This window comes from Bombus pascuorum, chromosome 2 (genome assembly GCF_905332965.1).
Source record: "Bombus pascuorum chromosome 2, iyBomPasc1.1, whole genome shotgun sequence".
Taxonomy (NCBI): Eukaryota; Metazoa; Arthropoda; class Insecta; order Hymenoptera; family Apidae; genus Bombus; species Bombus pascuorum.
The window spans coordinates 2024072-2048861 of NC_083489.1; the positions used below are offsets into that span (position 1 = coordinate 2024072).

A 24790-nucleotide genomic window follows, 5' to 3' on the forward strand; every position below is an offset into this window, starting at 1 on the left:
CGCAAGCTTCAATCTGTGGATATAGATGAGCAAATATCATCATGTAATAAAACGCTTTTAAACGAACAAGGAACATGAAACTTCTATATATTGTTACGAAACTAAATAAATAATATAATGAAATATTAAATTTTACTATTTATCATCCATATTTTATCGCTACTTCGATTATTAATCAGTCCCTTATCGAATGACTGTGAACTTCACTTTAGGAGTTTCAACACGAAATCAATATTACAGTGGCTGTTAGAGAGGCGTGTTTGCGCACGAACGTTAAAATCGAATAAATAGTCGTCTGCAGGAAGACTGAAAGCAGACGTCACAATACACGACGACGTCGTGGTATCATAACACTAGAGCGCGAGCAAGTGTCAATTTTGATTATTGTCATCGTTCATCTGAGTATCGATAGTTCTGTCAAGATCGTTTGGAATTTCCACCGATGATCGGCAAATCGCGTATACGTATTTCTGTGGGTGCCGTGAGGCGGCGAGAAAGGCCACCTCTTTAAATTAAAAGAAGGAATGACGCTGGAGAATCCGTTCTTTGTCGTCAAGGAGTAAGTAAAAAAATGATCTCCCTGTTGTATGAATTTTTAACGAATATTCTTCAAGTTTCAGAATTATCCATAAAAAAGTCGATATCAATATCAGTGAAGTTTATACAGTTGTCAAGCTTTTGAATTTTTGTTGCTCCTTTTGTGACATTGATATCGTATATATACATCAACCCTTTAAGAATAGTCGCAAACGAAATTACAAAGAAACTTTACTTTTGGTGTTTCGAAATAATTTCTAGTTGTTATAACTTTCGTTGAGAATGTTTTACGATAATCCATTTTTTCTGCATCTTATCTTAATATACATATACATACGTTATAAACACCTCCCTATAATCTGAACTTTTTATATGTATTATTTTGTTCGCTGAATTTGTTCAACGTTTGACTCGTTATTTTTATCGGGGATAGCGTTGAATCTTTTTCCGCAATAATTTTAGATTAAATTTATTGCATTTTATGTTTTTATAATACGTAGAAAAGTATATTAAATTTGCAACATTCTATTAAATGTATCAATAGACATTTTTTTTATTTTTTAATATTTTCATTGAGAAGTAATTGAATTATTATTATACAATGTTTTTATATTTTAATGCGCATTTAATAGACACAACAAATATAAAGTGACAATGTATAATCGATTGATATTTCTTATCAAAAAAGACTTTTTATTTGATATTACCTATAACTCATTTCTTAAATTATTTTATTCTTATATTTAATAGATACAACTATTTATTACTAGATATGAATTACTAGAAAGAAACTTTGATTTATATTTATTACAACTAATTAAAATTTCACATGCATAAAATTTTACTAGTTTGTTAAGCATTAAAAACAAATTTCCTGATATTTAAAGTACTTTTTACGATTATATAACACTTGTTAAGTCAAAGTGCTTATATTTATATAACATATTTGTGACCAACCATTAATTACTAGCGACGTGCAGTGAAAAAATTTATTGTTTCCTTCTTAAATATGAAATAATTTTATTCATTTTATTCCTTACAAACAATAATAGTTTATGTTGTTTATTCACATGTATTATATTATTCTATATTATATATTCTTATATTTTAATGTATAATTTATTTATACTACTGATATAATATTTAATTAATGTACTCATTATAATTTTTTAATTTCTAATATAAATAATATCGTTTATTTGTATTGTAGCGAAGTTTGCAAGGCCTTAAATAAAAACCGCGGTTTATACGGGCGCTGGACGGAATTGCAAGATGTTATTGTCACGAGCTCTACCGTGAGTGGGGGAATCCCAATCTCACGTGACGAATTGGAGTGGACTACTACCGAATTACGGAAAGCCTTACGCTCAATAGAATGGGATCTCGATGATCTAGAAGACACGATCTATATCCTTTGATATACATCTATACATTACGAAATATATGATATTAATTCTTTCAGTATTAAAATTTAATACTAAAATGGTGTACTTGAATAGATAACATGTACATTTTTTCTTAAAAATCGTCATTTATTTATTGAAATTTATATAAAATTAATTGAAAAATGTTCTTTTTAAAATTTTGAATTTTTATATCCATATGCTATATTTCCCTTAATGCACTATATGTGTGATTATACGTATTGTAGAAAAAAATCCGACAAAGTTTAAGATAGATAACAAGGAATTAACGGTTCAACGAAGTTTTATCGAACAAACGCGAGAAGAAGTTAAGGTAATACTTTTTAGATAACATTCAATGTTTATGTACAGGATCCGACTGAATAACGTGTAAAAACGAACATGATTTGACTGTTTGTGGAAAAATAAGAAAATGATATAGAATACAATTTTTTCATTCTCAGATTAGTTTTCGAGAAAATCGAGTTTCAAAATTTATCAGATATACTTGAACTTGGCTAATTACCGACTAGATATACCTGAGCGATCAATAAAATGTTATTCTAGATGCGAAAGTAAGCAAAAAATGTAAAATAAAATTGTTCCATTCAAAGTTTAGTTTTCAAAAAAATAGAGTTTGAATATGTTTAATTAAGAATCGGTCTAGTAGTACATAAGTGTGATAAAATATCAAATTTATTTTTCTCGAAAATAAGACGTCTTATGTCCAGTCCGGAATTAGCTCTATTTAAGTATACTTGAAAAATTCTCAAACTCTATTTCCTCGAAAACTATGTCGAGAATGAAAATATTTTATTTTATACTTTTTTCTTATTTTTCCACAAGAAATCATGTCATGCAGGCTTTTAAATATTATTCGGCCGGACTCTATATATATATATATAGATATATATATCGATCATATTACTAATTTGTTGCAGACTATGAAGGATAAAATGAATTTAAGTAGGGGTCGAGATCGCGATAATACAGCCAGACAGGTTTGTGGGATTTACATACTATTTATATATATATGTTTATCTTTATAGTTTTTGTCATCTATTATCGTCTTAATTGTTTAGGATCATTCAATGAAAGTACCAATTATAGTTTAAAAAACATACATACATGTTCTTATTATGTTTTATAATTATATAACTACATAATTATAATTATGTTTATTATTGTTCAAATAAAAATAATTTATATTATCGTATTTTATATTTAGAGTTTGTAACACAACATATTAATTTCATAGATGGAATTGAAAGTAATAAGTCATTTAAATGTATTTTCTTTTATACGTTTAAATTTCGCTCGCAAATTACTATCGTATACATTGCGACACCTATACGAAGCTGTCAAATTCACCGATAATGTTGACAGTGATTATCAAATTTACTGGTTTGTTCCTTAACGATACAACTTTTCTATTACTTTACAAATAAGATACTAGCAATCGAGATTACTGAAATAAGAAAATGGTTTATGCGGTAAATCAATATTTGATATCATGAGTATAATTCATAAAATAAGATTTTTGTACTATATTAGTATAATTTAAATGTACTTGTCAAATGATTATTAAATATCTTTACATCAATGTGTACATATTTATAGCTAATATATATGTACTATATTTTTGATTTAACAATTTGTATATTCATATTTTTTTATTTATCGCAGCCACTCTTAGATAATAGTCCTGCTCGAGTTCCTGTCAATCATGGTACAACAAAGTACAGTAAATTGGAAAATGAAATTGATAGTCCAAATAGGCAATTTTTGGGAGACACGTTACAACAACAAAATGACATGATGAGGCAACAAGATGAACAATTAGATATGATAGGTGAAAGCATTGGAACGCTTAAAACAGTATCCAGACAAATTAATACTGAATTAGATGAACAAGCAGTGTAAGTTTCTAATCAGTACTATTTAAATTTATTGTTGTTGATAATATTACTTTTTAGTTGGTTTCTTAATATATGTTTTCAATTGTTTCAGTATGCTAGATGAATTCGGTAATGAGCTAGAGGTGACTGATTCTAAACTTGATGCAACAATGAAAAAAATGGCCAAAGTTCTTCATATGAGTAATGGTAATTATAATAATTACATTCCTGCTCCTACTACTGCAACATCTAGTGTTTCTGATCTTGCCTCTAAACCTTCTTCTCTATCATCCTTATCAAATACAATAACTAATTGTTTCTTGTGTTCTGGAGATTAAATAGATATTTTTATTATAATTTTACCATAATTATTCAGTAATATTCATAATTCTTTTTGCTTGAGCATTTTCTTTCGTTCAAATTTATTTACAATATTTGGCTTTGTTAATGATGCCTAATTTTTATGTGATACAAAATTAATAATTTTAAACATTTACTGAAAAATTATGGAATTGTGTAATGAATTTAATAATTCATTTTGTCTTTACAATAACATTGCATATTGTGATTATCCATGAAGAAGTCATTTCCCATTCATTCTCTTCATTAATTTAAGCTAATTTTTAGCACTATTGCACTTATTTTTAATGATTTGATTTTTCTATTAAATATATATAGAATTATACTGCTATATGATTATTTAGAATGAGAAATTTATTGGAGAGTAGAAGTCTCACTAAATTGAAGTTACTTTTAAAGCAAAAAATTAATAAAATAAATAGCATTTATAATTCATATATTTCATATAGTGAAATAACTATTTTAGTTTCTTTAATTTTTTATTACAATATTGAAGTATTAAATTGACAAATTATTTATTATGTATCAAATGATTAAAGTTTTAGTAAAACGATAATAATGAGTTAAAACATGTTATAAACATGAAATAAAAGTAAAAATTGATCCATATATTTAATAGGAACTCCTACTTAAATTATAAAAGATCTTTCTGTTATTTTATTCATCATTTTTATTATAATAATATAAAAGGAAAAATTAAAAAATTTATATTTTAATACTCATCTTTCCATAACGTTCATTCTTTTCTTACACAATATATTCAAACATAAGATCTTATAAATGTTATGTTAACTTTTATTCTTATCATAACAAAAATAATCAAAAACAAAGATTAAATTTTTAATGTGAACAGTTGTTGAAAATCTATGTATATAAAATAATTAGTATATAAATTTATAGTTTTTAAAAAAGTTATATATATTTAAATTTAGTAAATACTCCCTAAAAGTGTAGTATTAAAATGGACCAGTTGTACTTTCAGAACAATAGTTAATTTTAAAACAATACAGTTCAAGTATTTATTTACATAGCACGATAGGCACTAAATGGTAGTATGAAATTCAATAGCAACATCAGAGAACTAAAGAAAGTTAACATATATCAACAAAATATAGATAAATATACAAATTGTATATAAATACCTTAGTATATAGGGATTTAGAAAAATAGTTTAGATGAGTAGAGAAATGTTAACATATTGTCAAATATTTCAAAACATGTATCAAAGCAGGAAAAGGTAGCACAAGTAATTTGTGCCTGAAAAAATTTTAATGTCATAAATTTATAGACAAATATATATAGTATACATATATACATATATACTACCAGAAAAACATTTTCAATAAATTTGGAAATTTCTGATACTTCTACTTCCAATGTACACAACATGTGATATTAACATATTGATTAAAGCGTAGACAAAAATAGTTTAGGACCTGGTAGTGTGAAATATTCATACGATATTGTGAAAGTACCAGTCAGTTTATGTGTGTAATGAATGTAAATGAAAATATAAAGTTTGAAAGAAAAGTGTTGAAGAGAAAGAAGAGAAAAATGTGAAAACAATTATTTGTACGTATGGTGATTGTTGATTGATTGTTTCTCAATGTGAATGAGATTGTTCATAAGTACTATAAAATTTAGTGACTCCAGATAATCTGAAGTTCTCTCTCCATTTTAAGAAAGTAAAACATAATAAAATGAATTAAAAATTAGAAACTGACGCGTTTATTCATTGTTAGAAGAGTGTTGATAGTATAATGTTGTGAATTCATACGTAAAAGAGAAATTGTTTATTCTAGTTGTATTTAAAAATTAAAAGAAAAAATTATATCTTATTATTTCACATAAATGACCAATTGTGAAGACATACTGATAAATAAAATTTGAGACTCTATTTATACTGTACATGTTACTGTAAAGTACCACAAACTCCTACCCACTGAAACTATTCAAATAATAATTACAACAATATTATATATGTATAAGAAATCGTTATATATTGAATTCTGTGTTTGAGAGATAATAATGAATATATTTTTTCATTAAATTTTTGTTAAAGCCAATTTTCAGCACTTTACTTTGTTTACTGCATTCAGTTTCTCTAATACTCATACAAGTAAGCAATATAAAATCTCTCAATCATGGAATATGATCTTTTTCACTTAAAACATGTTTATAAATGTGTCTTATAGGTATGTCATTTTTTCCTCATTTTTTGCTTTTATATGTTTATGCGAAAATAATTTTTATTCATGCGTTTATGCAATTTCTAAAAATTGAATATATATAAAAATTATTATTTTGATGCTTCTGTAATTTAATAAATGTTACAATTACTGCTTGTTATGTATAAACAATTCAAACTAAAAATATAATTTTAAAAGATATTTAAATTAGTTTATAATATTGATTCTTTGCACTTTTAAAGCATTGAATGGATATGGCAAACATCTTTCGAAATATGTAAAATATTAAATCTTAATAACAAATTTATAGCTTAATATTTAAGTGCAGAGTATCGATGTAGAAAATCTAGTGTTGTTATAAAATGTTTGTTGAAGAATGCATGTTGAAAATAATATATAATATTTACTGTTTGAAGAAGGGCCAAATATATAAATATTAATTTTTCTTATATAGTATGCCATATATGACTTGTTTAATTTTACCGTTGTTCAATGAATGACGATAAAATCTCTTGATTCTGACCAATTTTTTTATAAGTGACGCATGTGATGTTACTTTCCGTTTGTTTTAGATCGGAGACAATGGGTAGCCATTGGAGTGTTGACCGCTATATTGGTGTTTCTAATAATTTTATTTATAATTAAGTGAATCTCGTTTAATTTCTTAGTTTCCTTAAGAATTTATTGGTTCTTCTTCATAGCATTTAGACGAATGTGTTAAATTCTGTTTTAATAATGAATTATTAATAGCGATATTCTATGATCCATTATAATAAATATTTACAGTTATTACATTTTTGACAGGATAATTATGAATTCCCTTTCCCAATTGCAGGTAATAACTAGGTTGAAATATCCAAGTATTTTATATATATTATATTGATTTCAACATTTCACAATATTTTAATCTATCTTGTAGGTTTTGGTAGATGATATATTAATCTTGATATATTAATATTTGGTTAATGATTAATAACATCATATTACATACTCTCCGACGTATTGTTTATTTTGTATTCATATTAAGTATGTATCAATATTTTTATAAAAATGTTATATTGTACACATATAAAATGCTGCATAATGATACATATTATAAAATACATTTGAATTTCCGTTTTCCTTTCGATTTTAAAAATGTTTTCCCAATCTTTAATATTTCATAAATAAGTCATACAGTGTATTACATTCAATTTTGTATATTAGAAATTAAAACAATTACCTTCTTTCGGAGGAACTTTTGAAGCTTTCTTAGGACTTAAAAGGAGACTAAAAAGTATGGCAATTACAATAAAATGATTGTATATAGATACTATATACATGTTTGTACATACGTACAAATAAGTTGTATTACAAAAATGCTGAATAAATTGAATAATGTAAATGGCCTGGTAATGATAACGGAAAGATATGTCTACTATATGAAATCTTTGGTATGATGATCATTATTTTAATCGCTCGTATATATAAGCACATGGTATTAATTTTCAAGAAGAAATGCAAGATCACATTATAAATGATGTGTTAAATAAAATGATTTAAGTGTAAATATACAAATATCATCCTGCTTCTGTGACGATTCACTAGTATAATATTAATTTTATCATAAGTCTGTAATCAAAATATGGTTTATAATTTTTTAAGATAGTTATGATGTATAGTATACATTCTTATTTCAGAAGGATATATAACTAATTTTTCAGTTATTATTTTGAACATATTTTTATGCTTATTTTTTTCTTTAGTGCATGTAAGGCACCTCTAACGCTATGAAATAAACTTTTAGGTATAACTTTATATTGTGGTTTAGGGTTCGAGTCGTACACGATTGTTACAGATGGCAGGCAAAACTTTTCTTATATCATCAATGTTCTCAACTTCCATTCTTAGCCTACTGACCTCATCTTCATAATTCTTTACCCACTGTGTTTGCAAATTTTTTGCATCCGTTAAATTACGAATTCTTTGATCTAGACTTGCAGCTAGAATTTCCTTTTCAGCTGCAGCTAAACGTTCTTCTAACGGATTTAAATCAGTATTATCTAAAATAAAGAAATTCAAATCTATAGATACTGAAATGTGTAGTTTTAAATAATGAATTTAATTTAAAAAAGGCACAGATAAATTAAAAAATTATGGTACAAAACAATAACGTACCAATTTCCGGTAAATTTTCAAGTTCTTTTATTATTTCAGCTACTTCGGCTAGAGCTTTATCGAGTTGTTGCGATGCTAACGTTACATTAATCTTAGCTAGACTCACTTTATGATTTGCCTAAAAATGATTGAATAACATTGTAATTATATTATCGTCTAGTATAGTTATTACAATAAATAGTATGTGCAACTAATTCCTTACTTCGGTTGTAATATTTGTATCTTGCCCACTTCGTTTCTCGTATTCCTTCATCATGGAATCTGTAATATCAACTCTTTGATGTAATTTTTCAGCTTCGTTTCCTACACGAAGTGCTTCTATTTTAGTTTTATTTGCTTCTGTCCTAATAGTGTTCGCTTTTGCACTAGCTTCCTCTGCATGCGTCTAATATAAACATATTTCGTTTTCAGCGTATAATAAATTATATTATATATTACGTATGGGATTAACTGTGCTAACCTGAGCATCTTGTGCTATCTCACGCGCACTTTCGGCTTTATATTCAGAACCATTTAATATCTTTTCAGCTTGTGAAGCTTTCTCCTTGGCATCCATGATTAATGATTCAATATTTTTTATATCTTTTAAAGCATCTTGGGCTTTAACGCGCTCTTTTTCTACTTCAGCATGAAATTCTAAAAATAATATTATAATTGAGAAATACATTTATTTCTCCCCCTTTAAAGAAAAAATATTATCATTAGTAAAAGTACTTGATATGATATATACCACCCAATTTCTGTAATGTTTCCTGAGCTTCTTTTAAAGTCTGATCTCCTCGTTTGACAGCATCATCTACTTTTTCATTTGCTTTATCTAATTCGGCTACAAGTTCGGCAGTAGCCGCTTGCTGATCTTGTACTAACTCTATTAACTCCTCGCTCTTTCTTACTTTCTCTACCATTTCATTTATAAGATTTTCGTTTTTATCTAACAGCAATTGTGCTTGTTCTTTCAGTCGTAATCCCTGTAATGTATTTTATTGTCAATATTTAAATTATTTTCGGTAGCAATTAATAGTCGTCATAGTTTAAATTTACCTCATTATTTACGTCTTCAACTTGATTTCTCAATTGCTCGATGTCAACAGGTGGAAGAGCTAAGTCGAGAATCAGTAAATCTATTGCTTCTTGCGAAACTGCGGATGATTTAGTGGCTGCTATGCTGGTAAGATTTTTCACCTCGCTCATACGATGCTCTAGTAACTCTAATTTATTTTCTAATCCTCTAATATCATCACTAAATACAAAATAAATTTTTAGAAGAAATATAATACAGATAAGATGATTTTGAAAACCATTAGTATAGATATTGGTAATAATTACGTTATTACCAATATTCTAAGATAAAGTAAATAAGTACATACGTCATGTTAGAATATTTTGCTATAGTTTTTTTTGCGAGACTATAAGCTTCCATCGTTGTATTTCGCGCCTGTTCTGCCAGTGCATGAATCTTTTTCGCTTCATTAACATTTCTGTAAAGTTTGGGCAATATTGATTATGAAGAAATACTAAAGGTTTATAAAATTATGTTACTTACAATTCGGCAAAGAGACGCGCGTCTTGCGCGATTGAAGTCATTTGTATATTCTGTTGACCAACTTGATCCGCACGTGATTTCGCTTTTGATAATGCAGTTGCTCCATCGGTGGCTAAATAATCTTCTGTATCCTAGCATGTTTAAAATCTGAGTTGAACATCCAATTTTATAAATTTCACATAATATCATATCAATATTATTCTTACGGTTAATTGAGCATGTATTTTATCAAGCACTTTTTCTGCTTCATCAATGTTCATTAAACCTTCCAAAGTAGTTCTATGTGCATCGAAAGCAGTCAGATTCACAGTTTGTGCGATTTCATCAATTTCATTCAGCTGATCACGTAATTCATCAAGTTGTTCCACCAACGTTTTATTTTCATCTAAAATATTTTTTAAATATAATCTTATTTAAAAAGGTATGAATTATTGAACAAATTATACTTACTACCAGATCCTTGTTTAGCAATTTGTAGAAGATTCTTTACTTTATTCTGAACGTTTTTCAATTCTTTTTCAAAGTCCGAATCTTTTATAACTGTCGGACTGCTGTTAATCTTTTTGAGCGTATTTTCTAATTCAGCTAAGCGGTCTCTATGGCTATTCACTGCAGCTTGAACAAGATTGTAACAATCAGGACAATCGACGCATCCATTTTGTCTATTATGTTTGTTCTCTTTACAACGATCACAACGTCTTCCTTCTACATTAGGGAAGCACTATAATACAGGATTAATTATTCTAATAAATGCATACAAATTAAACTTTCCATTGTATAGTGTAACATTTTATAAACTTACTGGACATTGTCCACTAGCATCGCATTGCAGGTCTTGAGAACCGATATTATCACAATCACAAGGCTTGCAACCTTCTCTACTGAATCCATATTGATAAGAAACACATGCATCACAATGTTGTCCAGTAATACCAGGTCTACATTCACATTGACCAGTAACGGCATTGCAAGTACGATTGTAAGATCCTTCAGCATCGCAATTGCAAGGCGTACATCCCTAAAAAATATGTGATTATTTAATTTAGGCAAACTTAGTAATTATCATACATTATGAAACGATTAGCGGATTGAAATACCTCTCCACTTAGAATATGATAATATCCTTCTTCGCATTTATCACAATTTCGGCCGGTTACATGAGGCTTGCAAGTACAATGACCTGTTAATTGTTCACAAGGTGCTACTCTACCATCGCTGAGTTCGACTGTGCCAGGCGGGAAACATTGGCATAGCTTACATCCATCTTCTTTACGATCAGACAATGCGTCTCCATAATATCCTGTTAAATGTTATAAACATCGTTATTTATAATTTCAAAAAAGTACATGAAATATATAACAGTTACATTTTATTTACCTGAAAGACATTCTTCACAATGGAAACCAGCTGTATTATTTACACATTTCAAACATTCACCAGTTTCGTGGTTACAATTTCTTACAGCGTTCAAGTCGATATTGTTGTTACAATCGCAAGGCCTGCAGGCTATACCCTTTTCAGGATTTCCGAAGTATCCATCCGAACATGTTTCACATCTAGGTCCTAAAACAAAAAATGATATAATTAATAAAACTATTTAAATAGTTGAATATCTTTAATCTTTTATCTAATCTTTAAATAGTTTTATTATTTATAAGACATTGTAGGACTACTCCATACGTTTGCCACTAGAGGTCCACTGACGCTAATGCTTTCTCGCAATCGGTTGTTCTGATTAGTTTTTGATAAATACGTTTTTCAACACGACTTCTATCCCTGTGTCTAAGACAAGGGCCTGTTAGCTCATCTTATTAACGAATCTACTAACAAGCCCGAGACGAAACACTTCTTCCTTTAAAGAGATCAATTTTTACCTGTTCTACCCAGTGGACATTCAGAACAAATTGGATCAGGATTATTGCCAAGTAATATACAAGGCCCATTGTCAGGACACGGACATGGTTTACAATCGTCAGGTGTACCCTTTAATGGGTGACCGTAATATCCACGTTTACATAATTCACAATTGCTACCAGCCGTATTATGTTCACAGATACACTGCCCTAAAATAAATCGAAAGATATAAATTCTCAGATTCTAGAATAAATTTCTACATTAATCTTCGTTATAAATTCACTAAAAAAGTACCAGTTTCAGCTTCGCAAATATCTGCATGATTATTGCAATTGCAAGGGACACAAAGTGCAAAAGGACCACCATTAGGCGGATCGTGATGGAATCCAGGTGCACAGGATTCACAAAATTGGCCTACATAACCATGGGGACATTGACAATGCTCCACCCAATCAGCGGTTTCACCTGCAGCTCCACGGAGGGCCGTCTCCAACTTAACATCATCTAAAAATCCTCGACCTGTAGGAAGAAAATTAAATGCATCAGTAACTTCATAAACACAATTTTATCTATGAATCTTAATTAAGATACCTTGATGCGTATAGGTGCCACGAATTTTAATAGCCGTTAAGTTCGATAAAATAGACATGAAAGCTCGAGAGGAAAGGCGAGGTTCCCAACCATAACTAGGATGTTCATGCAATTTGAAGCGATATTCATGTGGCTGAAATAATTTTTTAATAATTAATAAGCCATCGATATGATTACTTCACTGTCTTACTTACTGTCACCGAAGGTAAATAATTCTTTTGTCCGAAAATTGGTTGTGTAATTTGTTCTCCATTTCCTCCCTCGAGGATTATATCACGGACAGTGGGTGCTGGACCAGCTTCCCCGATTCTTAGTGTAAATAATAAGTCTTGGTTATAAGATGCGCGTTGATCCCCGAGGAATCTATCTGCATTTTTCATCAATAAACAGTATGATATTTATTTGTATAAATGAAATATAAAGCTTTATTGTGCTTATATTTTCTAAAAATTGTATTCTTTATAGTTTTTATCAAAAAATGCAAAGGGTTTATTATGTATTTGTTTTTACCAGGAGCAATAAAATATGCATTGTCTCGGTCCAATGCCGTGGCATATATCGTTTGAGTAAGAGGATCGTAATGAAGTGGTATCGGGTTACCAGCCACGGTAGCTTTCCATCGTTCAGTTCCTCTCACAAACATACTCTCAATTACAACTTTAGAATACCCAGTCGCTGGTCTGCACACTGAGGAATGTCCGTAACAGAAACATGGTGTACAACCGAATTCATTATCCATTGCAAGATTGAAAAATCCCGGTTTACATCTATTTATGATAGAAACGGTATTATTAGTTAGTTTTTCATCTTTATTATAAACGTTATGCTGTTAAAAATATTAACGATATAAATTTACTAACACTCGACATCGCTTCCCTTCAACATTTTCTTTACAGATACAAACACCATTAGTAGGATCACAAGTTGGTGCATTCGCAAGGGAACCGGCTGCGTTACATTCGCAAGAGGTGCAACCGTATGATCCAAAGTTATAATAATTTGCTGCGCAACGATCGCATTTGTCACCTGTTACACCAGGTTTGCACTGACATTTTCCTTCGCTGTTACATTGTAAACTTCTCGAACCTGTAAAATGGCATCGAATATTTATTCATTCTTTATTTTTAGTAAATATAAAAGATTTAAATTATTTTAAATATTTTAATTGATTTTTTCTAACTTTTTTAAAAATATATTTCAAATCAATTAATAAATAATAAAAAATAATAAAAAACTGTCAACAACAATTTACCAATTTCATTGCAGTTACAAGCGACGCAATAACTGTCTTCCGGACGCTGATAGAAATTCTCCCTACAATGTTCGCAATTCGCGCCATCACGATTAGCTCGACAATCCAGGCAGTGACCACCGTGACCAGAAGCCTTGTATAGTTCCTTATCGAAGAAGCATCTCTCTGAATAACCATTGCAGTTACAAGCTGAAAAATAAGGTCACGATATAGATTAAAATAAAATTCAAACAATAATGAATCGCTTGTATATGTATAATAATAAATAACGATAGATTAATATAACGATAAATAATATTATAAAAAATAATTTTGATAGTGTATCATTTGTTTTAATATGAATAATAACATTATCTAGATATTTACTGGATCCCGAATACCACGGAAGAATTCCGTCCCACCGTGATGAAGTACTAATCATCACATTCACAAGTAATAAACATCCGATTAATTTCATTTTAGACGACCAGTTCATTACACAATTTATAAACAAAAAAAAAAATGAATATTTTTTCTTAATTATTACCACTCTTCGTCAAAATTTGAAATTCATTTTGAGAATTAAAAATTGAATAAATGTTCTTATATATTTTTAGTAAATGATCTACAAAAATATAAAATATATAAAAAGTTGTTTAACTTGGCACAACATAGTTGCAATAATTTATAATATATGCATGTTTAAACACTGACAAATATAAATTTTTTTAACAATAAACACTGTTTGTTTACATTGATCCTTCTATAAGAAATCGTTTACTATAATTGCTAATGACATTTAACGATGCAATAAGGACGTTTTGTTAATAATAAGTAATATATTTGATTGCACTAAATAAAATCAAGACCATCTTGATTTCTTGTTTGAAAAATTCGCGTCGATACACGATCTAATCAACACGATATAATAAATATCTGCTTGTATCGTAATATCTTGAGCACTGAGCTCGCGATCTACAGAAAAGCGGCATTGTGTGCTCCTGTATTGCCAACAGTCCCCACTTCAGAACAAGCAATGAACGTAAAAGGTAAAGCTGGTTAGGTAATGCCAACGTGATCGTGAACGCGAACTCTCTTCGACTGCTTGGAAAGGTGATACTCGCAATACCGAAGAAATTGTTCTCCCTTGTATAAAATACATTCACATTCGATATAACAATATATGCCAATATATTAGATCTATAGCACGCTATTCTATGTCGATCTGTGTTACAAACAAATAAATAATTATCAGTGATATCAATATTAGAGCTAATACGAGATATATCTGTATCATAAAAAAATTTTAAAAATTTAACAACAATAGAAGTTCTATTTGTTAATTTTACGTTTTGTTGATTTTTTTTCAATAAACAACTGATGCACTTAATAATAATCTTTTTTCTTCTTATTATCTTCTTCTTTCGTAATAAGCAATTGCTTTTTTTATTAATGAGATGACATTGACATTGACAACGTATCAATTCTTTTATTACATACTTTTACTAGACTCTAATAAGAGATGAAAAAAATGGGGCACAATAACAGATTTAAATAGAAACTAAATAATAATATGATTATCATTTATAACAACATATTATCACAAGAGTATGCTCTAGTCACCGAATATAGTACCTGAAAACCCGCCGTTTGAAGAGCAGGTTTGTCAAGGCCCACCTACACACTGACCAGGGTACTGACCCTTTATCGAAGATATTCTCTTTTCATGTATACCCATGATAAGCGTGTGTGGGTGTGTATGTGTGAATAGTTACACACATGTATCTTCTTACTTTCTGCTAATTCATTTCTGAACGATATTTCGCAAAATTACGTTATATAAAGCTATTCAAATACATACGTTTACATTCGTGCGCATCTTTAGTAGTGGCGCGTCCCCACGGTGCATCGTTATAAAAGGGCAAACACTCGTTGCAATCTGGGCCAGCGGTATTATGCTCGCATCTGTAAATAATTAAATTTTGTCTCTTTGAAATTTATAGTTGCAAATCATAATATACATATAATAGGTGGAGGAAATTAATGAAAAATCTGACGTAGCCGCATTTTAATATTGTCTTAAAATCTTTGGTATATGAAATGACACGAAAACTTTTTTATTTTCCATATAAATAAAAGATATAACTTAGAAAAAACGAAGCTGGCACCCCGCTGGGGGTAGCCACCCACATGCTATATTTATTTTTATTTTATTTTTTTTTTCTTCACCAATAAGATATAACACTTTACCAAATGTCCATAAGGACAAATTGTAAAATAACCAAAATAAAATAAAAAAAAGAAATAAAAATTTTCCATATAAGTACGTATTTCCCAATTATTAAGCGAAAATTTACAAAATTACGAGGACGTTTTACGTGATATTTTATATCCCAGATATTATTCATATTTAATCATGTTTAATCAGTAATAGTATATTGCAAGAATATGTATCTCCATACATTATCTTACCTACATACTCTGCGAGTTTTTCCATCCACGCTGGTACTGTTTACGCATTCTCCAGCGTGGCCATTGCAAGCGCAACGTGCTCCAACGGCGACGTCAGCGATCGCATAGTAGTAGGACTTTAATACATGATCATCGCCAAAAACTTCGTCTCCGAAAGTGTTTAATCTATCCAGAGTGATCCTCAAATCCGTTGCTTGTACCCATTCCTTAAAACGAGGATAGCGTTCGTCATTTACTCATTCTAAGATATATTATTTATAAATCATTTTATTATATAGATTTATATAAATGAAAAATGAAATCTTTATATGATCCTTATTAAGCAGAGTCACTGTTAACAAAGAAACGCGATTTTAGCGAGGAATTATGAAACGATAAAATGAAAACTGTACCTGCAATGATGGATTAGTTTCGAAATTATATGCCGAAGGTCGACCTTCTAGAGTGGAAAATGCAACAGTACCCTTGGTCAAAGGCGATATATCGGAATAGTCGGAAGTACACAATACTCTGGTATCATCTCCCCGTACAGTTTCCTTTAAATCTGGTAAGTCATATGTATCTCTGCAGGTTGCAGAATAGAATTGGAAAGGTTCCCATGGCGACTTTTCGTTCCTCCTCTTGTAAATACCCCAGCTTTCTGGACGCGGCGACTCGAAAAGTGCTCTAACGTAAGTTATATCGAACGTTTTGCCTATAATTATTTAAAAACACTACGTGTGAGAAAACAAGGAAAAAAGTAAAAAATACACATAAATATTTATTATTATCATTATTAGTAGTACACAATATCGATATCATATAATAAATATTTATATATATATATATAATAACTAAATATTTTTTGAAAAACATGTTTTCAATTATTTGAACGATTGTTTGAACAATATCGAAATTATTACGAAATAAAGGGATTCTACGCCATTGTAATTCTTCGCTGTAAAGCCAGCGGGGTGCAAGTGGCTGATTCTTTCCTAAATGAACACGTGGTACACAGACAGAGATTCTATGTTCTTCACGTGTTGAAGGAACTTCCGCTATTATTCGGATTCTCGAGACATAGTGTTAAAACTAGTTTACACGCGTATGGTAAAACTATTTCACGATAAGGCTCGTTTCAAAATATACAACACTATCAATTTTCAATAGAGGAAAATGTCAGCGTTGTAGAAATACGAAAGGGTATCTTCCAGCGGCATGTACAATTAGCACACGCTAAAGACGCAACGTTAGCATTTTAATTGAAACAGAAGTTTGTATATGTTATCTCTAACTTTAACAATAAATATTTAAATAATGTGTTCTCTGTTTACACAAGAAAATAACTTCAATCTCGCGTTAAATTTCGATAGCAACTTTCACAACTATTTTTAAAGAAAGGTTATAAAATATTATAACCGTATGTAACGATTGTTAAAGAGAAAAGCTTACAAAGTAAAATATTAATACAAGAATGAAGGCTCGTTTACATGTATATTTCTCCATCAGTTCGTGGCTCTGAGAATTATCTCATCGCACACGCATCCTCATAGATAAGGATGTGAAATAAAAAAAGATTAAAAAGGGAGAAATAGAGAGCGACAATCATTGGGGACGTGTTAAAAGTTCATCGCGAATACCGATGAATGAACTGCCTTCCTCTATCTATAGTGTAAGATTCATCGACATTATCTACTATAATTCCGCAACGAATGATCTCGATTAAAGCGATCCAAACCACAGCCACATTTGAATTAAACCACGATACTTGATACATCGCGGGCAAATTTTAATACACTGAAACGAACGTTTTATTATGATATCATACATAATGAAACTCATTTATTTTGAATTCCATTTATTGGAAAAAATTTTTGGTTAATGCCCGTTCACACGAAATCCTGTCCATTGAATTCACTTATCTGAGCGTAAATTTCCATTATATGAACGGAAAATCATAAATAGTGGAGAAAGCCAGTGTATTCTTATTATACATATGAACTGATAGTTTCGCAGAATTTAGATAAACAGAGCTCTACTATAATTAATGTAGCATCTAGTATGTCATACCTAAATGTAGCGTGAGATTAACTTGATTTGGATATTCGATACCCTCGAACATTGTTTCTGACTGCCACCAAGTTGCATTGTCGTTATTGTCGTGATCGGTAAGGTATAAAGCCTGATGATCTCCGTACTGACATATCTCGCAAGATTTCTTTTGGACCCCAGTCTGTTTACAAAATTCTGTTGGCCGATCTTGACCACACGTGTTTGTTGCTTCCATAAGTACGTTAAATGCCGCATTCTCAAAAGGTGGTATACACCTCTATAACACAGGGCATTTAAAATCATTTCAAAATCAGTTTAAAAGAAGCGCAAATTTTTATCGAAACATTAACAAAATTTCTTTGTTTTATAATTTATATCTTTTTTACTGCATTGCTTTCTTATTGTTACATTCTTATCCTCGTGTTCCCAAAAATAAAATTTGGACATTTTTTTTGCTGAAAAAGAAATTTCAAATTTTTTTCTTGAAAAAGAATTTTCGAATTTCTTAATGTTATAATTCTAAATGCTAATATACTATAGTAGCTCACACAAATGTTGCAAGGCCACCTAGGATGCTAATATTCACATTTCCGTCCCAAGTCGTTTCTACAAAATTACATTTCCTACAGAATTCTTGCAAGGATATATTATCGAAAGAATCTTACTACGTAAATATTGAATTGTACTACGTAAATATTGAATTTTAATACCCCTAACGGCAAATACAATAGGATGGCGTAAAAAATAGGATGAAATATACAGAATTAGTATTTTAGAACTTTTTCGTTCCGTGATACTTAGAGAATCTATTTGGTTTTATCTCTTCAGCTATCACCAAAAGTTGATGTAACTTCGAACCTTTACTGTGATAACCTAATGTAGTAATATCGAAAAAAGAAACCGAAATTCTGATGACTAAGAATAAACAGCAGACTGCTCGTATTTATGTTCCTGGAGTAGTATAACTATGGAGAGTGATAAATGCTTACAAAAGAAATCTCGAAAAATTCAGATCGCTATATTGTATGGAACGTATAAAAAATGTGTTATAAATTAATATAGAACTATTTAAGTATATAACGATCGAATATAACGTCATTTAACGTGTATTACAAATTATTTTTGTTTTACATCAAAATTTTTCAAAATTATGTTTAATAATCATAAAGTTTAATAAAAAATTTATATTCACTGCCATTTTTCTTTCACAAATATAGTAAATAATATATTAACAAAAGGAGTACGAACCTGTGGCTTTCCACTGTCATCGTAGCATTTATCTTCGTCTCGATATTTTGGAAATCCACGGTATAATTCGTCTGTGGGGTCAGGTTCTGCAACTACTGCCACCAAGAGGATTGGAATTAACATTAACATCTTCTTATGTCTTCCTCTAGTCATGTTTGAACCTTTTTCCATGAGTCTTCTTTGTCGTAATTTCGATCCACTTTTATTCGGCAGAGGTAAATCCGTCAAATTTCCACTTTTTTGAATTTTTTTGAAGATTAGAGCGAGCACTGATTTTCGATCGGGCCCATCGACAAGAACACCCCCAACAATAATTTTTTATTTTTTACTGCTGAGACCGCATTCCGCGAATCGCCTCTTATCTACCTAATGTTCATTAATCTTTGTATTAGCTCACAGAGTCGTTATTCATTCTCAGTATATTGAACTTGATATAAAAAAAGTTATATATAACTTTTATAAAAGTTAAAGGCTATTATCATATTTATAATTTATATTTTTAAATTATGAAATTTTAATAATTAAATTTTTACAATTGAAGTAAGATATTCTATGTCCTATATTCTATTCTATATTTATAAATTTTTCTATTAAGAATTAATCACTAAATAAAAACATGAAAAGAACGGTGAATAGAAATCGCTCAACATAAAATTACCACGTAAAATAAAGACGTTATTAAAATTGTGTACGACAATTTTATAGACTATAATATAAGTAATAAAATCGTCTAAATAATTTTTAATTCAAATTAAAATACTTCTATAATATCACACAGGTGGCGACTGTTTGAATAAAATTGAACACCACTTTTCACTTTTTACAAAAATCTTAAAAATTAAAATATTATATTTAACGATACTTCGTTTTAAAAATCTAGAAGATAAATATGCATATATTCTCTACGAATACAAGTTTCAGATCATGAATCATGAACTGTAATTTGAATAAACATTTATAAAGTTATAATTTAAAAAGTTAAATTGTCGATTCACATATTTGCACAACTCTATTAAGTATAAAAGTAAAACTTTAACAAAAAAAATTATCTGTCTTTAATAATCTTTTACTAAAGTAGCAGTAAAATTTCGATATTCACAATCGCATAAATCACAAATTTGCCGCGAAATGTTCACTAGTACTTTGGTCAACAGAATTCACACAAGCATCGCGAATTTTGAAAACAGAGAAATGAATTGTTATTCTAACCTCTTCGACCGACGGAGAATTGGAAAACCATGAAGAAAGCCTCTCTCCATGCAACAGCTTAGTGAGAAACTGAACGGGAGTGAGTCCGTGAGTGAGGCTGTGGGAAGTCGAATGTGCCGATGCCAATGTTTGTGGTGGTAATGTGCCGCCACTCCTGGTAGAAAGTATAGGCCAAGAGAAATGAAACGACCAAATCGTTAGGGTTACATTTCGCATTTTATTATTACCAATATTGTATGTAAATATACAATAAAAAATAAGGCAATAACGTCTTTCTAGATTTTAATTTTTGAAAAAGGAAAATTCGTTTAAGAATTTGAAAAAATATATTCTAAAATATAGATGTATATATATATATAGATTTATATTAATTTAGAATGTTTGGTTAAGAATATGATTTATAAGAGATTTTTATTTTTGTTAGTTGAAATGAAAATTAGAGATTATTTGTTAGAGCTCGTGACCAGTATATCTTGCTAGAACGGAAGTGAAAAAGAGATTACTCAGGAAATGATGACTTCTTTCTACTATTATCAATATTGTACTATAATATACTTCAATTTGTTGTTTTTAATTTTGTTATTTTTAATTTCTTTAAATAGGATATGTGGAAAAGTAGAGTTTTATTAAAAACATTATTATAAAAATTTGTAAATAATATTGTGTTAATGAGAATGAATGATTGAGGATAGCAATGAAAAGAGACAAATACTAAATTGATAACAAATACGATTTGTATTGACAAACTGTTTTATGTATAAAAAAATTGTACAATATTTATAATTCGATGTTTATCACTTAGAAAATACTGACAATTTAGACTATTATCTTTTTACCAGGAAATGGGAAGTGATAACGCAAGTCCACCCATGCGTTTATATAATTTTTTAATCAGTAATCATTTCACTATCATTAATATGATTTGATTCACAATTGATAAAAAGTTCAGTTAATTTATAAATGAATACAAGCATGTAAGTTTAATATGTCAAATGAAAGTAATAAAGAACTGTAGAAGCAATAGAAAATTATATTTGTATAAAAATATAAATTTATGATAAGATATGTTTTTTCTTCAAGATAGTCTTTTACTACATTTGCTAGTAGTGATACTAGCATATTATTAAATGTTGCTGAATTCAGGTAGTATGAAGAGGTACGTAAGTTATTATTAACATTTATATATACATAAAACAAAACTATATGTATGTATGGCATTAGTTATCATCTGAATTACATTTCCATAACTGCTATTATGATCTTACATGTTCATTGAGTATAACTTAAACATACGTTATATTCATAAAAACTTACATTATGTATATAAGCGTATGAGATATTTCTCGATTTTATTTTATAATTTAACAATAAACGCTCTCATATTCGTAAAATACAATATAGAAAATTCTATTCCTAACAGTCAATTTCTTCAACATGAAATAAATATTAATAATATTTATCAACGCTATTATTTGTTTTGTCATAGACAAATGTGTCTTCTTTTGATGAAATAACGTCTGAATTTTTTGACGATTAAAATATTAGTTTCAAATTCATTTCGTTAAATCGCGTACACTACATGTCCCCATTTAAAAGTGTAGAAAGGTGTAACCTCAAATCTCGAAAATTTCTAAACATGTCCTCCGCAGGGATTTCTTTTTGGTCCCCATCTTTATCATGTTGGATAAGAATTGCATTCCATTTTGCGTCTTTAGCACCAATGTAATCATTATTTACAGAATCGCCAATATGTAGCGCTTGTTGGGGACTTATGTTGATACTATGTCGTTTCTTTGTTAACCTGAGCGCCTCGTCAAATATCAAAGTATCTGGTTTCTCCACGCCGAGATCGTAGGATGTTAAGACAAAAGAAAAATAAGAACGTATCCTTATATCCTCGAGTATCGCTTCCAATCTCTCATCGAAATTCGATATTATTCCCAAAATCAGTTCTTTTTTTTTAAGATAGTCCAGTAACTCGATAGTGCCTGGATACTTGTGCCAGCACATACTCGTGCCATAGCATCTTATCAAACTGTTAGCAACCTACGGGTCATAACGATAAAAAGGGTCATCGATAGTAGGTATGAGTTTGGGTTAAGTTTTTTCGGTAATCATTTTTCTCTTTCTTTTTGATAGTACTTCCTTCATCGTAAGTTTAATTCATCATTAAAAGTATTAATTTCATTTATAATAAATAACACCTTTAAGCCATATCTAGATATGATTAATACTTTCGCAGAAGTGTATATAAATGATCGTTTGTTAAAAATTAAATGTGAAAAAATCAAATAGAATATTTGTTTTATTCGTCTCATAGTAAAATATAAATTTCCGACATCGTGATGGTTTTTATCACCTTATCTAACGTAGCATCCGAGATGTAATTGTGTTGGTCCTTAAAAACACTATGAACTAGTTGCCTCCACCAATTTTCCCATCCGATGCCTGTGTGTTTCCCATAAACAGGATGTTCTAGACTAAGCCTATGAAAGGTGTTTTTGAAGCTTCGCGCCAATTTGCGTCGATCAAGTGACAAGCCGTGCTGAGAACCAATTTCGACGTAATCCTCCAATTTCGTCATCAGCAACGTACCAGTGACATCGAAGGTTATTAATCGCGGTCGGATGATCTTTATCATTTTAAAATTTTATCTATAAAGGGAGATACACCAAATATCTAGCACATTTCTCCTGTGACAACAGTATGCAACCAAAAAAATAAACACTTGTTCACGTCACGAACAGTATTACCAATCTCAACTTCGCGTAACAGAGCTTTTCTAATATTTCCAATGCAACCGGAAGTTAACAATAAAGTCTTTCGAATTTACATATTTTTAACGTATTTAACGTATGAAAACATTGTTTTGATATTACTTCCAATGATCTGATCTTTTTATATGTATTTTGTATGTATTGCTTTATTGTTGTAATATGTTGAATGATTAAAGCTCTACATTATATTATGTGATATTTAAAAATCTATTTATATTATAAGAACTTAAATTCTATATATAATTATAAAAGGAATTGTATCATAGTAGTTAGTTGTTTGTAATATTGTAATTATAAAATATTAATAAATTCTTATTCATGAAATTTATAAAAATAGTTTGACAAAAATTGTAAGTTATTTAAAAAGTAAGTTGAAAATATACTCACGTATGAAATAACAATATCGTGAAGAAGCATAAACTGTACAGTAGGTGCATTAGCAAAGCTCATGCACTTCGTGCAGAAACCAGAATAGGTATGACGACTATTCTCACGCCGTTTATCTCTTAGCACGTGACATGTTGCTGAAGAAAACATGATACAGATAATAATTAAAAATACACACCTATGATATATTTCTACCATAAATTTTAAATTAAAATTAAGTGAAATTAGAATAATTTTAATACATTAAAGTATAATATCCTTCTGAATCATTAGAATAGTGTATATGTGTACATGCACTTGTAGTAATCATTTTTGTATAATATTTATAGTGTTTATTCTTTAAAACACATACAAATAGGTCTAGACACTAGCTAGAAAACCCCGTCCATCTCTTAAATCGAGAAAGATCAAGATTTCCTTCGGAAAGGTCTTGTTATGCGTACAGACAGAGATGAGTAGAGTGTTTCTGTCTCTATTTGAGATATTCATAGCATGTCACGCATGCGCAGAACGAGACTTCTTGTTTTCCATGTTGATCTCTCACGACTCAATTTTTTAACGATTCATTTTATGTTTTCGGTATATGAATGTCAAGACCTGTTTATATGACCCTGCTAAAAGGTGACTTATGTATTATATTCGTATTGAATACTTAATAACTGGAATATTTGAGTAATTGAACAATTATAATTTGTTAAAACAAAGGCAGTTATGGAGATATAAATTTCAAAATACGTAATAGGTATTATACAAAAATTGGCAGATTTGTATAAACCTCAATGTTAATTCTTTAATGTTTAAATTTTTTTGTACGAATTCATATCCCCAGGATATATTTCATATTTTCTGTTTTTTTGGCCGAGTATAGAATAGAGAGATTTACATACCTGATTGTGCAAAAGA

General features: G+C 29.5%; 3 protein-coding genes across 6 annotated transcripts; 1 reads left to right on the forward strand and 2 right to left on the reverse strand.

Moving 5' to 3' along the window:
* Positions 1-243: 243 nt before the first annotated feature.
* On the forward strand, positions 244-7181 carry LOC132916315 (syntaxin-6). Of its 2 annotated transcripts, XM_060976215.1 has the most exons (7): positions 244-559; positions 1748-1944; positions 2180-2274; positions 2882-2941; positions 3627-3859; positions 3951-4045; positions 6960-7181. In XM_060976215.1, the coding sequence occupies exons 1-7, from the start codon at positions 525-527 to the stop codon at positions 7034-7036; spliced, it is 792 nt and encodes a 263-aa protein (XP_060832198.1). In that variant the 5' UTR covers positions 244-524; the 3' UTR covers positions 7037-7181. The 2 variants fall into 2 exon arrangements, with proteins under 2 accessions (XP_060832198.1, XP_060832197.1); XM_060976214.1 differs by lacking the exon at positions 6960-7181 and having other exon boundaries at positions 3951-6095.
* Positions 7182-7375: 194 nt separating this feature from the next.
* LOC132916305 (laminin subunit gamma-1) lies at positions 7376-23926 on the reverse strand. Of its 3 annotated transcripts, none has more exons than XM_060976185.1 (26): positions 23888-23926; positions 19515-19880; positions 18285-18543; positions 16628-16929; positions 16236-16441; positions 15625-15728; positions 13785-13973; positions 13393-13618; positions 13043-13299; positions 12727-12899; positions 12533-12665; positions 12236-12460; positions 11962-12150; positions 11465-11650; positions 11185-11387; positions 10890-11105; positions 10538-10808; positions 10294-10472; positions 10088-10218; positions 9912-10022; positions 9586-9784; positions 9275-9512; positions 9005-9180; positions 8747-8929; positions 8545-8662; positions 7376-8429 (listed from the first exon to the last, which is right to left on the reverse strand). In XM_060976185.1, the coding sequence occupies exons 2-26, from the start codon at positions 19683-19685 to the stop codon at positions 8194-8196; spliced, it is 4881 nt and encodes a 1626-aa protein (XP_060832168.1). In that variant the 5' UTR covers positions 19686-19880; positions 23888-23926; the 3' UTR covers positions 7376-8193. The 3 variants fall into 3 exon arrangements, with proteins under 3 accessions (XP_060832168.1, XP_060832167.1, XP_060832169.1); XM_060976184.1 differs by lacking the exon at positions 23888-23926 and adding an exon at positions 20724-20877; XM_060976186.1 differs by lacking the exons at positions 15625-15728; positions 16236-16441; positions 16628-16929; ... (1 more) ...; positions 19515-19880; positions 23888-23926 and adding an exon at positions 14151-14259.
* LOC132916317 (rhythmically expressed gene 2 protein-like) lies at positions 21436-23730 on the reverse strand. Its single transcript, XM_060976221.1, has 2 exons — positions 23083-23730; positions 21436-22769 (listed from the first exon to the last, which is right to left on the reverse strand). Exons 1-2 carry the CDS (start codon positions 23362-23364, stop codon positions 22299-22301), a joined length of 753 nt encoding a protein of 250 aa, XP_060832204.1. The 5' UTR covers positions 23365-23730; the 3' UTR covers positions 21436-22298.
* Positions 23927-24790: the final 864 nt, after the last annotated feature.